Source organism: Folsomia candida, unplaced genomic scaffold, assembly GCF_002217175.1.
Source record: "Folsomia candida strain VU population unplaced genomic scaffold, ASM221717v1 Fcan01_Sc002, whole genome shotgun sequence".
Lineage (NCBI taxonomy): Eukaryota > Metazoa > Arthropoda > Collembola > Entomobryomorpha > Isotomidae > Folsomia > Folsomia candida.
In genome coordinates, this window is record NW_019091194.1 from 1,612,794 (window position 1) to 1,626,438 (window position 13,645).

The 13,645-nt window shown below is 36.2% G+C and overlaps 5 protein-coding genes and 1 long non-coding RNA gene across 7 annotated transcripts; 4 read left to right on the top strand and 2 right to left on the bottom strand.

Moving 5' to 3' along the window:
• Positions 1–152: 152 nt before the first annotated feature.
• On the bottom strand, positions 153–1,331 carry LOC110843662 (60S ribosomal protein L18). Its single transcript, XM_022089668.2, has 4 exons — positions 1,172–1,331; positions 706–999; positions 478–601; positions 153–400 (listed from the first exon to the last, which is right to left on the bottom strand). Exons 1-4 carry the CDS (start codon positions 1,172–1,174, stop codon positions 255–257), a joined length of 567 nt encoding a protein of 188 aa, XP_021945360.1. The 5' UTR covers positions 1,175–1,331; the 3' UTR covers positions 153–254.
• A 608-nt stretch (positions 1,332–1,939) lies between these two features.
• On the top strand, positions 1,940–2,882 carry LOC110844831. The gene is made up of 2 exons (XM_022091129.2): positions 1,940–2,391; positions 2,464–2,882. Exons 1-2 carry the CDS (start codon positions 2,318–2,320, stop codon positions 2,819–2,821), a joined length of 432 nt encoding a protein of 143 aa, XP_021946821.1. The 5' UTR covers positions 1,940–2,317; the 3' UTR covers positions 2,822–2,882.
• A 1,416-nt stretch (positions 2,883–4,298) lies between these two features.
• LOC110844211 (prostaglandin reductase 1) lies at positions 4,299–6,274 on the bottom strand. The gene is made up of 10 exons (XM_022090361.2): positions 6,128–6,274; positions 5,913–6,053; positions 5,711–5,813; positions 5,571–5,638; positions 5,368–5,485; positions 5,178–5,296; positions 4,945–5,099; positions 4,766–4,877; positions 4,571–4,689; positions 4,299–4,483 (listed from the first exon to the last, which is right to left on the bottom strand). Exons 2-10 carry the CDS (start codon positions 6,037–6,039, stop codon positions 4,373–4,375), a joined length of 1,032 nt encoding a protein of 343 aa, XP_021946053.1. The 5' UTR covers positions 6,040–6,053; positions 6,128–6,274; the 3' UTR covers positions 4,299–4,372.
• A 172-nt stretch (positions 6,275–6,446) lies between these two features.
• LOC110844588 (solute carrier family 25 member 46) lies at positions 6,447–10,837 on the top strand. Of its 2 annotated transcripts, XM_022090827.2 has the most exons (11): positions 6,447–6,566; positions 6,687–6,783; positions 7,350–7,505; positions 7,579–7,861; positions 7,931–8,107; positions 8,442–8,545; positions 8,663–8,841; positions 8,919–9,252; positions 9,329–9,441; positions 9,512–9,937; positions 10,002–10,837. In XM_022090827.2, exons 4-11 carry the CDS (start codon positions 7,753–7,755, stop codon positions 10,093–10,095), a joined length of 1,536 nt encoding a protein of 511 aa, XP_021946519.1. In that variant the 5' UTR covers positions 6,447–6,566; positions 6,687–6,783; positions 7,350–7,505; positions 7,579–7,752; the 3' UTR covers positions 10,096–10,837. The 2 variants fall into 2 exon arrangements, with proteins under 2 accessions (XP_021946519.1, XP_021946518.1); XM_022090826.2 differs by lacking the exons at positions 6,447–6,566; positions 6,687–6,783 and adding an exon at positions 6,805–6,887.
• A 146-nt stretch (positions 10,838–10,983) lies between these two features.
• On the top strand, positions 10,984–12,018 carry LOC110844971. Its single transcript, XM_022091318.2, has 3 exons — positions 10,984–11,145; positions 11,220–11,580; positions 11,671–12,018. The coding sequence occupies exons 2-3, from the start codon at positions 11,221–11,223 to the stop codon at positions 11,782–11,784; spliced, it is 474 nt and encodes a 157-aa protein (XP_021947010.1). The 5' UTR covers positions 10,984–11,145; position 11,220; the 3' UTR covers positions 11,785–12,018.
• Positions 12,019–12,578: 560 nt separating this feature from the next.
• On the top strand, positions 12,579–13,052 carry LOC118434625. The gene is made up of 3 exons (XR_004834147.1): positions 12,579–12,759; positions 12,845–12,909; positions 12,977–13,052. It is a non-coding gene; the product is annotated as an uncharacterized LOC118434625 (long non-coding RNA).
• The last annotated feature ends 593 nt before the right edge of the window (positions 13,053–13,645 follow it).

Below are 13,645 nucleotides of genomic sequence, written 5' to 3' on the forward strand. Positions count from 1 at the left end.
TTTTGACTTTCCCACGCAACGGGGTTAATCGGGATTGACTTGTGCAAAACAAAATTGCCAGTTTTGCAGAAACTTTATTGCAAAAATTCGTACGAATTTGCCTTTTAAGTAGCATTAGTTCTTAAGAATAAACAAATCAGTAATTTCACTTGTAGAGAATTTCCAACATAACGACAATTTATTAGAAGTCACCTTTTTTCTTGCTTTACAAAAAAGAATGGATTTTTGTGGAATACAAAGAAGCAGCAATTAGTTTACTTCTTGTATCCGCAAGAAGCGCGACGACCACGAGCACGCTCATATTTACGTCCCTTTGACCTCACCAATGGTTTCGAGTGGCTGTGAGGAACTCCAGGAGCGAGTCCAAAGTGCCTGTTAGCTTCCCGAGATGTTCTCTTTCCTGTAAAGATTAGCAGAAATCAGTCAGTTGCAGAATAGTATTCAAGAATTAGGTAAGTGTACAACGACGAGGTTTACCTTGAAGCAAGACCGTTTTGTGTCCAAGAGGAGCTCGCAGGGCCAACTGATCGAAAGTAATGATTTCTCCGCCAGCCTTCAGGATCCGAGCGCGAGCCTTTTCTGTGACGCGGAGGGCACACACCTAATAAAAAATAAACGCAAAATTCAATACAAATAATGTCATAAAATTGTAAATAAATTAATCAAGATTATAATTAGTAATCAATTGATTATAAAGCAACTCACGGTGAGCTTGGGGATTGTGTAAATCCTCCTGTCATCAGTGATAGTGCCGACAACGACAGCAATCTTGTCCTCCCTTCCAGCCTTCTTCATGTGACGAGACAGACCAGCGATGGAGACGGGTGGTCGATAAATTCTCGACATAAAAAGACGCCTCAGAATAATGTTGTTAAACTTGGCGTTCGTTCTACGGGCCAGGAAACGGTACAGCTTGACGAGGAGGCGGAGATAAACATCCTCACTCTTTGGCTCCGTGCGACGAACCTTGCGGTCCCATTTATGATTGATGTCGATACCCTGAAATTGTACACAAAATAATTAATTTACAGTTAATTAGTTGATGAAACGTGAAAACAATCAATTTTAAACTTTGAGCTCAAAAACTTGAAAATCTGTTTTATTTCAATTTATTCATACTCTCCTTGACCAAAAAATCTATTCAATCTAATCTAAACCTTGATTCACTTACCATTTCGACTACAAACTTAACAGTTAATTAACTTTTTTGACGGAAATTAGGATTTAATTGTGAATTTCCACCGATTGGACTGTTGGAAGGCAGCACGGATCCACAAGCATGCAGCACAGTTCAGTCCTCGCCGGGATGGGGGCGCGAGGCTCAAATTAATGTGGGGTGCATTGAGAATCGTCTCTTGTGTGAATCTGACAGAATGAGGCATCTTGAGACAGTTTTATAAACAAAATGTTTTTATTGATTTCAAGATGAAATGAAATTTATCCGTAATTATTATATTCCATAAATTCATTTTTCATGATTAAATGTCGAAAAAGATCAAAATTTATTTTTTCGAATAAATTATTTCCTGCATTTTTTCATTATTGGATGCAAAGGTATGCAATTAATATTTCTAAAATCTTTTGTTCTAGACTGCGTTATGAATTAAAGGTGCGTTTATGCTTCACGTTATCGTTATGTCCTCCTCTAAATCCGATTTTTTGATTGGCTGAGCGAAATTGTCACTACGACAATTAAAAATTTTAACCAATCAAAAAATCGGATTTGGAGGAGGACGTGACAGTGACGCGAAGCATAAACACCACTTAAGTTTTGATAAATTCGTACGCATTGCGATGCATTTTAAACATAAATACGATTTGCCAACATGCATATTAATCAATGCTAATCAATCGGTGGATTACCTGTGTATAAGCTTCATCACCACCAATTTATGATTATGATGATAATGATGCCGTGCGTGTACAGCGTGGAAGTTGATAACAATAAATAAACCAGATTTCATATCCACCTAAATAAAGCCGGTGTTAATTTCATTACTTGATTATGGCTTAGAATCCCAACTAATAAATTGTTGGTCAATCCGTGTACATTTTTCCATCATTATCATCAATATTTACTATTTAGATTTAATTGTACCGTATTTTTTCACACGTATTTTCTACCACTACATGCGCATTAACCATGAATTTATAACCTAAAACCTAATACAAATTCTAATCTAATTCAAATTCATGGCATTACCTACGTACCTAATCTAACTATTCAAACAATCAAAATCTACTATTTTTACTTTCTGGCTTACAAAGTGCTCAAAATAACAAAATATTTTAAGAGCAAAATTATTCCAAAACTTCCATGTTTCGGAATAAGTTATTTCGCAATGAGTCGAAAACGTTGGAGGATGACGACTCAAATGTTTGCATTATTCAGTAAGTTGAAAAAATAGCTATTAAAATTTATATTTTGAGTTTTTGAATTATTTGTTATTTGACCTCTGTCAGGCTGACCTTTGATTTTGAAGAACGCTTGCTCGGCACTGTGGCGTCCGTTCCCGTAATCTCATCCCTCATCTCGATCCTCGGTTTGAGTCAGGATTTGAGGTTGGAAATTGTGCAAAAGTTCCCATCCGCAAAGGTTCGAAAGGGTCGGGTCGAAATTGGCGAAGATATCAACAATAATAATAATAATAATGCCGACGAAGATGAGCGTCATCAAGAACTTTCCGTCATCATGAAATCTGTCGCTTCAGTGCTGTCTTGGATCCGGGGGAAAGAGTTTTCAATCGTGGGGTCCACCGTGGACAGCTCCGCGTTTAGTGGATACGTTACGAAAACTTATTGTTGGACGATGCAGAAATGATTATAATGTGGATAATGATTTTTAAAATTTTGAATAAAAACTTTCACAGGTATGCGTATTTTATGCACGAGACTAATTTACATAATTTGTTATACATGTTATGCGCTTGCTGTTAATGACATCTAATTTTGTGTATTTAATATTATTCTGACTACTAAAATTATGATCCGGCAGATAAAAGAAACATTATTTTTCACCCATAGCAAGCGATCCTACTGGAAGGAATTGGTATGTTTGCCTTCTTTTCAACTTTCAATTTCATGTAAAATAGGGTATTCCGAATTACTGACCCCGAGTTTTACTAAGTTGGGGTTTTGGGGTTTTACTGGGTTTTACTGGGACGCAAATTAATAAAACCCAGCGGGTTTTACCATGCGAAAGGGGTTTTACAAGGTTTTACTGGGCTTGACTCGGGTTTTACTGGGTTTTACTCGGGTTTTACTGGGTTTTACTGGGGTTTTACTGGGTTTTACTCGGGTTTACTTTTACTGGGTTTTACTCGGGTTTTACTGGGTTTTACTCGGGTTTTACTGGGTTTTACTCGGGTTTTACTGGGTTTTACTCGGGTTTTACTGGGTTTTACTCGGGTTTTACTGGGTTTTACTCGGGTTTTACTGGGTTTTACTCGGGTTTTACTGGGTTTTACTGGGTTTTACTCGGGTTTTACTGGGTTTTACTGGGTTTTACTCGGGTTTTACTGGGTTTTACTGGGTTTTACTCGGGTTTTACTGGGTTTTACTCGGGTTTTACTGGGTTTTACTGGGTTTTACTCGGGTTTTACTGGGTTTTACTGGGTTTTACTCGGGTTTTACTGGGTTTTACTCGGGTTTTACTGGGTTTTACTCGGGTTTTACTGGGTTTTACTCGGGTTTTACTGGGTTTTACTCGGGTTTTACTGGGTTTTACTCGGGTTTTACTGGGTTTTACTCGGGTTTTACTGGGTTTTACTCGGGTTTTACTGGGTTTTACTCGGGTTTTACTGGGTTTTACTCGGGTTTTACTGGGTTTTACTGGGTTTTACTCGGGTTTTACTGGGTTTTACTGGGTTTTACTCGGGTTTTACTGGGTTTTACTCGGGTTTTACTGGGTTTTACTGGGTTTTACTCGGGTTTTATCTAAAATTCAAATAGATAAATGAATAGAATCAATTTCCAGGTACATATCTAACTCGAATTAAGTGCTCTGGTTAATATCTGCCTATATTTATTTTTAATTTGTCTTTATGACCTAAAAATTATAGTTTACAGCTTAACTTGATGTTTGATGTTATTTGTGTTTTTCGGGGTGTTCCTGGCATTTTACATTGAAGTTTTATGGTAAATCTTGATAAAATACATCAATTTAACAAATAAGTGCAATTGAAAATTGACATAAGGGACAAACTTACGGGAGAAAATGCACAGTACGACGCGAAGTAGCTATGTAAATCCACTTTAAGATAAACTCAACTAAAATACATGTAGCAAAAACTTGTAAATTATTTTGCAAACTTTTTATTTATTTTTAAGAAATATTTTTTATGTACCAGTAGATAATTTAAAAATATTTTAATCAAGCCTTAATTATCATTTTCCCAGTATTTTTCCCTTCTAGAAGGTCAATGAAGGCTTGTGGCATGTTTTCAAATCCGTTGACTTGAGTCTCCTGAATTTTTAACTTGCCCTTAAAAAATGCAATCAGTTAATTTTTCTCTGATTTCTCTTTTATGCAACGAAAATTACACAAAAATCATTTCACATTATTAATTACTTGTATAATGTAGTCTCGAACTTTCTCTATTCCTTGAAACCATTCCTTATTCCATCGCATGACCATGAAACCCTCCATTCGGATGTTTTTATAGATCAAGGAAAAATAGTCGACGGGAACTACATGGATTTTAAAATGCATAATTTCATAAGTTTTTTTATATTTATTTTCAAACTTTGGCTGCCATGAACTTGCCTAGAGGTGGCTTTCCGGTGTTGTCATTATAAACAGTGATAGCCCCACAGACAGCAATTCTTCCAAACATGGCCATATTTTTCATCACATTGTAAGCAAATTCACCTCCCACCTATGAATACGAGTTATCTTTTAAAATTGAAAGAAATCGCAAAACGTCGCCATATTTTTTCACACACATTGTCAAAGTAGCAATTCACACCCTTGGGGGCATGTTCCTTCAACGTTTTGAAGACATTGACCTCCTTATAATTGAACACTTCATCAAACCCCAAGTCATTCTTGAGCCAGGTTAGTTTGTCCTTCGTTCCAGCAAAGCCTAGGACTCGACAACCTAAATAAAATTTGATTTGATAAGCTGCTTATCCACTGATGACTACATAATAATGGGATAATATCCCATTATTATTACCAGCAATCTTGCCAAATTGTCCGACCAAACTGCCAACGGCACCCGCCGCGGACGATACGACCAAAGTATCACCAGCCTTAGGTTCGCATATTTTATGCAATCCAAAGTATGCTGTGACACTAGAAATTTAAAATTTCGATATTAATTATTATCAATAAATTACTATTTGAATTTGCACACAATAAATTACCCCGGCATTCCGCAAGAGCCTAATGCATACGAGTCTGGAAGGCCTTTAAGGTCAGGCATTTTGTAAAGGGAGTCCGCACTCTGTTTTTCTGGAGGTGGAACTTTGCTAATTGTCAAATCTAGGTCAAAAGCCGAGACATTTTTTTAATAATTTTTTTAAATAATTCATGAATTTTTACTAATCCATATTTATGTAAAAGTTACCTCTCCACCCAAAATTCCCCACAACTTGAGAACCCTCAGGAAATTCTGGACTTTCACTCGCAATAACTCTGACGAAGGGTTAATAAAGGTTAAAAATTATGTAATTAAGATTACTTGCGATTTGAGATTTTTTAAAATACCTAGCCACTTGTGCCCCAGGCATGGCGTCACCGCTTTTCAGGAAAGTACTGTAAGCTCTCATGTATGGGTCCACCGTTAGCCATTCTGCTTTGCATAGAATCTCTTCGTAAAAAATAAAATATTATGCAAATATTTGTTGGCATTCCTCATTTATTAATTAATTCTTATTATGACCGAATAATTCAATTTAAATTAACTGACCCCCTTTTCCCAGTGCGGGCAGTGATTCCTCGACGATTTTTAAATCCCCGAGTTTCGGAAGACCTTGAAACTTGTTCCCGATCACGAATTTTCTCGCGAGCTTGACTCCATTTCTCACACCGCTCATCTTATCGAGATAACCTTTAAGTTGAAACTCAATTAACTTAGTAAATAGGACGATTTTTTTATATTTATAAACAAACATATTTCTATACCTGGGTTCAATTAATTCATACACGATTCAATCTGCACTCAACTTCTATCCACTCTGATTTTAAACAAGTTTAAATACGGTATCTGTTGTTAGTTAATTAATTTAATTAACCGGTTGAGCTGAAGTGAGTCCAACTTTAACTAAAGTCCACATGATAATTATTCTTGTTGACACCGGGCATCATATCAAGGTCACTTCCATGAAAAATAGAATGCACAAAAATAGTGAAGCTAAATTCGTAACTTTTATATAAAAATTCCAGTCCTGTATAATTAATTTTGCATTAAAAATGAATTATCACCGTAACGTATTAAAAATGAAAAATTAATTTCCAAATTTTGTAATGAAGAGTTGCATAAGAATAAGAATAACGTCCCAAACGAAAATTAGAAATAATTCACATTTGTAGGTTATTTTAGTTCTATTCCCAATTTGGTATTGTAAGTTACAATTTGTAAAAAGCTAAATTTTTAGCTTATCATTGCAACAAAACATTATGATAAGTAAAATGATATCCATCATGTAAAAATGCATGCTGAAAATTTTTGCACTTTTTTTAGCCAAGTGCAAGTCGACAGTGAGATTGGCTGGACCCGCAATAGATCATGATCAGTGTGATCAATATAGAGAATCCCATCCCAAAATTCAAGGAAAACGGTAAGAAAATATATTTTTGTTAAATTCACTTTTAAAATTAGTACAATTAGTGTAATAGTTCAAAAGTGAAGTTAAATTGTCGCTTTATAAGTTGGAAATTCTATGTAAGTTTCATTTCGTTATTTTATTGTTGACCTTGGCCTTTATAAAAGTTATTACATCGTTTTGTTGTTTGTATTTAGTTAGAAAGGTTTGAAAGTCGTTAAATCTTTTTTGTAAATTGTGCAAAATTATATTTTTCATAGATTTGTATGCATTTTTAGTGTGAACAAATTACAAATAAGATTGTTAAATAATTTTAAACTTTGTTATAATTATTAACTCGATTGCTACTGCTAGACGAAGTCATTTTGGCGAAGTTACATTTTAGCCTTATTAGATTTTAATAAATTTATTAAGGTTTTAAAATCTTCAAAAATTCTGCAAAAGTTATTCGAATTTATACATAATTCTATATTATTTCGCATTTGGTTTAGTGCAACAAAAGATATTTTTTAACACAAATATGACAATAATTTCGTGTAAACAGGAACTAAATTTATTTGCTCTATTTATTTAACTGGCAGTGGACAACCTTTTTGATGCCGAGTTTATCTTCTGAGTGACCCTCCTCAGCGTTTGGCCTTTGAGCCAGAGTAAATTTGTTCAAAATTTACGGCTTTTTCGATATCGATCCGGAGGAGGTGAAATTGGACGAGGACGAGGGCCCAGAAGATCTAGAGGTTCGAATTTCTAATTAATCGATTCAATCTGCATACAACATATAATTTTAACCAACTATTTTCCGTTGTCTAGGTTGAGTTGATAAATCTAGACTACAGCTTCAGACCAATTACCAGTCCGCCCAACGCCTTCCAAAGGTCACGCTCCGAACAAAGCAATCACGATCACCTCCCGACTACGTCAAACAACTCGTCAAGAATCTTTCCAAGTTCACGTAGTTTCCAAGAGCCAGGAAATAGCATCGGCATGGCTGGAATTAGTGATTATCGTCGTGGAGGCTACTACGGGTACGATCAAACTGACCACAGCGCTGATACCCAACAACAGCAAAATTATCCCCCTCCAGTCGGAACAGGTACACTCGTTAAATATAATTTATATGTATGCCGTTCATGTTGGTGAAACAATACCCATATTTTTACAGGTGACACAGAATACGTCGCCCCCGTCTCCTCTGGCCGGGTATCCTCTCGTGGCGACTACTATTCAAACTATAACTATGGCGGAAGTCGAGCCATCTCGCCTTACTCGGTGGGGACGATGGGAAGCCCGAGACTCGGAGGGTATCCGACAGCCTACAATTTAATCGACGGCGCTGAAGGTTCGTAAAGAAGGCTGTTTATTAATTCCCATTATTTATACTTATTTAGGAATATGACACTTTCTTTTAATCATCCACCACCACTTGCTCCGGTCGGTGGAATTTCTCCTCCACAAACGTCTCCGGAAGGTTAAATCTCTACTTATAAAATAGTCTTCGTTTTAATTTGTTGATTGTTGTTGTGTAATTAGAGATTGATGCACTTCCACACTTAACATTAGTTCATAGTAAAACGAGTTATTTTTAAAAGTAATTCAAGTAATTGTAGAGCTGGCACATTTTCTCTCTCCATCCAAAGACTTTAGTTAATTTAATTTTTGCTTCTAAATTTCAGACCCTCACATCCAATCTGTTGCTGCGAAAGGTGTGGGATTGTTGGCGATTGTTGTGGAAAATTTACTCAGTCACCCTTTCCTCGTTTTAAAAAGACAATGCCAAGTATGCTAAAAATAAATTCCTTCAAGTAACGTGTGTATGTTTTGCTAATGAATTCCAGAAAACTTCACTTCCCTTCACCTTGTTCCGGTCATTAATAAATGGTATGGTTGTTTCTAGGTCCACACATCATCAAGTCGATACCACATTTTACCCTTTACCATGATTAATCCCGTCTTCCATATTTGTCAACGACAAGGAGTCGCCGTCTTATGGAAGGGGCTGGGCAGCACTCTCGTCGTGAGGGGGATGGCTTTAGCCGTGGAAGATGTGACGAGCAAGGTTACGCCGTGTCCAAAGTGAGTCACTAATTGATAATTAACATTACTAATTAAATGAAGAAAACGTTATAACAAGACTTGTTTTTTTTCGACAGGGAAATTACACGTCACAGCTCCACCAAATCAGTTATGCAACACATCCTCCTAAAAGCCCTCAGCGTCGCCGTAATTACTCCCTTCTACTCAGCCAGCCTAGTGGAAACGGTGCAGAGTGACGTGGCCTCCGAGACCGCCGGATTTTTCGACGTATTCAGAGAAGGATTTTGGCGTTTATTGTCATGGCCCAGCACCGGTCGACTCGTCCCCCTCCACGTCCTCATCGTTCCTACGGTGGCGCATGGAATCCTATCTTATTTGATCTATTCAGGAGTCAAGTCTGCCTCTGTGTCAGCTATTCGAAGAGTGAGAGAATCAAAGGAGCGAAAAGGGGTAAAGTTTTCGAGTAAAAATAAAGTATTTTTTGTGGATTAAAAAAATAAATATGCTGTTACATTTTAATTCACAGGGCGCTCTATCGAAAGACACCAGCATGTCATACTACACAGAAATGACTGCCTCACTAGTGGGCAATATGGCCGCGGACATTATCCTATTTCCTTTGGAGACTGTCTTAAACAGGTAAAATATTCAAGATATCTTATAGTTCATATAAAATAATCATCAAATTTACTCAATCTACTAAATTCAGATTGCACCTCCAAGGAACCCGAACTATTATCGACAGCTTAGAAAATGGATTCGAGGTGACCCCGATCCTCACCTCGTACGCCGGCGTGTTGGACTGTTTTCGCACAACGGTTGACGTTGAAGGATTCTCCGGCCTGTACAAAGGTTTTGGGGCGCTCATTCTCCAATACGGACTACAAATCTTGATAATCCGTACGATGAAGATCGTCCTGGAGAAGTCACCCTTCGGAAGTCCTAGTTCTACTCCTGTCGGGAGTATGACGCCGCCACTCGTCATGGGACAGGATAAGGCGGGAGCATCATCATATCCGGGAAGTTACACTCCTCCAGTACATCAGTCGCGTTCAGAACCGGCCCATATTGGCAGCAGGACCCCATTCGATCCTTTAAATAGGAGGACGCCACCCGCAGTTCTTAACATGAACAGGTAGTAAGAGATAATTTAATTTTTTAATTAATTTAATACTTATAATTAATTCTATAATTTTCAGAGAGTTTCCAACAAACCATGATGGTGCAGGAGACGCAACGGAGGTCAGGTATCGGTCACGTTTCAGTAACTTTAGTCCGACAGGAGTTCGCTGACACAGCGGGATAACTAGCCCTAGTCCGATTAGCTTTAGCCATTACCACCACCAATTGCAACTACAGTATCGACGAAGATATCGACGAAAATCAAGTCATTAAGTGAAGTGAAGTGTAAGTGTAGCTTAATTCAGAATCAGTGGGTGAAGCTTTACAAAATTAATTGCGAATAATTACAAAGAATTATTCTCATAATACACAACAAGTGTCGTGCTGCTTATTAATATACACGCCGTATATCAAAAAGTAGGGGTTTAATTTTGCTCACTCCGTTTGTTGTTTTACGGTGGAAATATACGTATCACCATTCTATTTTAAAGAAATTTTGAGGTTGGAACTGATGGATATGAAACGGTATGGAACATAATGGAATGTACCTTAAAAATGAAAGATATTTCTGATGGTTCTATTTTATCTAATGTTTATGGTTTAAAAAATAGATAACATAAGATTAGCCAAATAATAACGAGCAATAGATGTGATACGAGTAATAATTTGGTAATATTAGCACTGCCAATCATCACATCGTCCCACTGATAATTCACCAATTATTTATATCTTAACCGTACTTGCTCCTAAATCGTAATAATTATAGCATGAGCTATCGCCCAACTTGGAAAAAATTGTAACTTGATCCGTACTTTACCGTTGATATATAAAGTAGTATATGGTTCAGAAAGACAGCCATGTTCGAATCTACCTAGTAAGTAATTAAACTACCAAATAAATAATTTTAGCAGAAAAACCATTGTCCAGTTTCATGAAAAATTATACATATTATTTCCTTTGTTGTCGTATGCAAATTTAATTCGAATTTGTCACACGTGCGGCGCACATGGCCAGGAGCCAGACAGCGTGGCACCAGCTTGGGTGTTTTCCTTGTCTCGTCACTCTCGTCTCGTTGTTGTCCCTCCAGTCTTCTTCTCTTCCTATCAAGTCTTTGAAATATTATCACGAACTTATCATTTTTAAATTATATTTATAGTATTTTATTTATTAGTTAGTTAATTAGTCTACTTAGTTATAGTTGTGTGTATCGTGAAAGATAAGGTGAGTGCATATCTTTCACCCATTTATTGCTAGTTAAATACTTTTCCTAATCATTAATTATCCTAAATTTCTAGAATGAGCCCTCCTACCGACACCCAAACCAAAGCTACGATTCCAGCCCCCGTTCCAGCATCCAACGTTCCCGAGCGGATTGAATTGTACCGTCGCTGCTCGTTGGGTGCAGCATTGGAGAAAACAATTCTCGAAAATGGAACGCTGTCGGAGGACATAATGGACAAGTTTTGGGTCCAGTATGACGTCACATTCGCTGGACATTTGGCTCGAACCACTCCCCGTCTCAAGTTCAAGGCGAAATCCCTATCCGACTACAAAATTGTACACCACGTGCACTCGGCCAAGCTGCAAAATATCCAGGTTGCCCTGTCTCCTGGAATTGGAAATAGGGACAGACTGACGAACACGACGATTCCTGAGGTAAATACATATGTACATAAATCATCTCAATAATATTCATAATTTTTTAAAATAAATAAATATTAAGATTAAATAATCTTTTATGCGCAGCTCGTCATTATCGCGGTTCCCTCGTCGACTGTAGTTCGTCGCCGAGGCACCTCAACGGCCAAGGTGATCGAAGAAGACAACAAAACTCCCAAGTTTTCTCAGGAGGAGGAGTAGCAAATAAGGCAACAAATTATCACAAATGTTTTTTTATCATGAAGAATCTCACTTTCAAGAATCTCACGTAACGCATGCTCATGCCATGTCAAATAATTATTGGATATTATGATTTTGCTTCAAACTTTATATCATGTTGAATTCTTAAATTTATCTAGTTAATGAAAATGTTAATGTTATTATGCCCTGTCAAGATGTGACAATAAAATCACTTTTAATTGTTATTTATACATATATGCGTGTAAGTTTTGCGAATTTTATTTAGTCATGTAAATGCATACGACTGGGCATAACTTTTGCACATGCAGTAAGAAAAATCTCGCCAAAAATTCCAATGTGTCGTTTACATTTACAATCATTCTTACCAACACTACGTACTGCAAAAAAAATCATATTCGGCAACAAAATCTAACATTGGGCAAAACATGATTTAAAAAAATGAGATGAATTATGAAACACAAGCTAAAATTGTAGCTAATTTTAAAATAACAAAATTTAACTAAAAAATTCAGCATGCAAAATTATCAGCATAGAACTTTTACGATGAAGTCGTTGTTTGCTTTTTGAGATTGGCTAATTTTAGAAAATCTCAGCTTGAATCATTTTGTTTTTCACGACAACGCATCAGATAAAAACCAGATTGTCCAAGAAATATTTGGATTTCTTTTTCAAAAACAAACAAATTATTGCTGATGGGGCAAATTTACTTTTAATTATTACAAGGCTATAATAAGTCATAATGGGAAATGTCATTAACCAGGAATGGAGAGTGATAAATATTTAAAGGGTTTTCATTATCATTAACTTGTGGTCATTATTAGTTTACAAGTGCATAAGCCAACTCAACTTTCAAAATTTTAATATAAATTTGCAAAATGCATCTCAAATCCTTTCAACTCGTAGTTTTCCTTTTGTTTGTCCTGATTTTTACAGTAAATGCGATGACAATTTACGAATTTGTGAACGAAGAGCCAGGTATCGTATTAATAACATTTCGTTTCAAAATTTGAGAAACTTTGCAAGTTTTAAAAAAAATATTTACAAGTTGTTTTCTCTAAAGATTGGGATTCTCATCGGAAATCACTACCAATTCCTATCCACCCTGTCTTTCGAAGGCAAATTGATGTATGTACATGAAAAAAATTGCAAATATTCTTTTAAACCAATGCTAACACGCATTATTTAATTTCAGCCAAATAATCCTGCTGAGGGATATTCATCCTACGAATGAATAACAGCATTATGCTTATCATTTTCATTAAATTATTACATGCAAATGTATAAATACAAACTTAAATAATTATAATAATAACGAAAATCATTTGTCTACTCTACAATCATAAATTAACAATTATAAGATTGTGCATTGCTAATACATCACTCATGAAAATTCGTCTACTAGTAAGCCTATAAAATATAGCTTGAAAAAGTAAAAGTTCTAAGGTGAGGAAGTGCACTTAAAAGTATTAAACAAGCTCCCTCCTCCACCCAGATAATTTTATTTCGCCTGGACTGCCTACTCCATGAAAAAATATCTCTTGCAAATAAAACCAGGTATGTAAATAAGTCGCTCAAAGAGTCACCAAACAAATATAAAAACAATGGTTGTGTTGTATTCTATACTATAGGTTTAAAATATAATATATCGGTTCATCAGTACATATAGTACATTCCGACTTGAATGTACAACGAGCATGATGCCGAACTAGTTATACAAAATAAATATTTGGGGACGGATGAACCATATGTAATAATTACCACCAAATGATAATATTTAATTGCTAATACTTTTACCACCCATCAATGTTATCTGGATATTAACCAACTGAAAAGTTAACTTTAGACTAAGAAATTAAGTCTA

Excerpts from the sequence above, each read along its gene's own strand:
- LOC110843662 (XM_022089668.2), bottom strand. Across the intron at positions 602-705 it reads ACACAATCCCCAAGCTCACC|GTGTGTGCCCTCCGCGTCAC; the intron begins GTGAGTTGCTTT and ends ATTTTTTATTAG. Across the intron at positions 401-477 it reads CAAAACGGTCTTGCTTCAAG|GAAAGAGAACATCTCGGGAA; the intron begins GTAAACCTCGTC and ends TAATCTTTACAG.
- LOC110844831 (XM_022091129.2), top strand. The coding sequence starts at position 2,318 with ATGTTTCGGAATAAGTTATTTCGCAATGAGTCGAAAACGTTGGAGGAT. Across the intron at positions 2,392-2,463 it reads TCAAATGTTTGCATTATTCA|GCTGACCTTTGATTTTGAAG; the intron begins GTAAGTTGAAAA and ends GACCTCTGTCAG.
- LOC110844211 (XM_022090361.2), bottom strand. The coding sequence starts at position 6,039 with ATGAGCGGTGTGAGAAATGGAGTCAAGCTCGCGAGAAAATTCGTGATC. Across the intron at positions 5,639-5,710 it reads CCTGGGGCACAAGTGGCTAG|AGTTATTGCGAGTGAAAGTC; the intron begins GTATTTTAAAAA and ends ACCCTTCGTCAG. Across the intron at positions 5,297-5,367 it reads GGCTCTTGCGGAATGCCGGG|TGTCACAGCATACTTTGGAT; the intron begins GTAATTTATTGT and ends TTAAATTTCTAG.
- LOC110844588 (XM_022090827.2), top strand. The coding sequence starts at position 7,753 with ATGGCTGGAATTAGTGATTATCGTCGTGGAGGCTACTACGGGTACGAT. Across the intron at positions 8,108-8,441 it reads TTTAATCGACGGCGCTGAAG|ACCCTCACATCCAATCTGTT; the intron begins GTTCGTAAAGAA and ends TCTAAATTTCAG. Across the intron at positions 9,442-9,511 it reads TTGGAGACTGTCTTAAACAG|ATTGCACCTCCAAGGAACCC; the intron begins GTAAAATATTCA and ends TACTAAATTCAG.
- LOC110844971 (XM_022091318.2), top strand. The coding sequence starts at position 11,221 with ATGAGCCCTCCTACCGACACCCAAACCAAAGCTACGATTCCAGCCCCC. Across the intron at positions 11,581-11,670 it reads CGAACACGACGATTCCTGAG|CTCGTCATTATCGCGGTTCC; the intron begins GTAAATACATAT and ends TTTTATGCGCAG.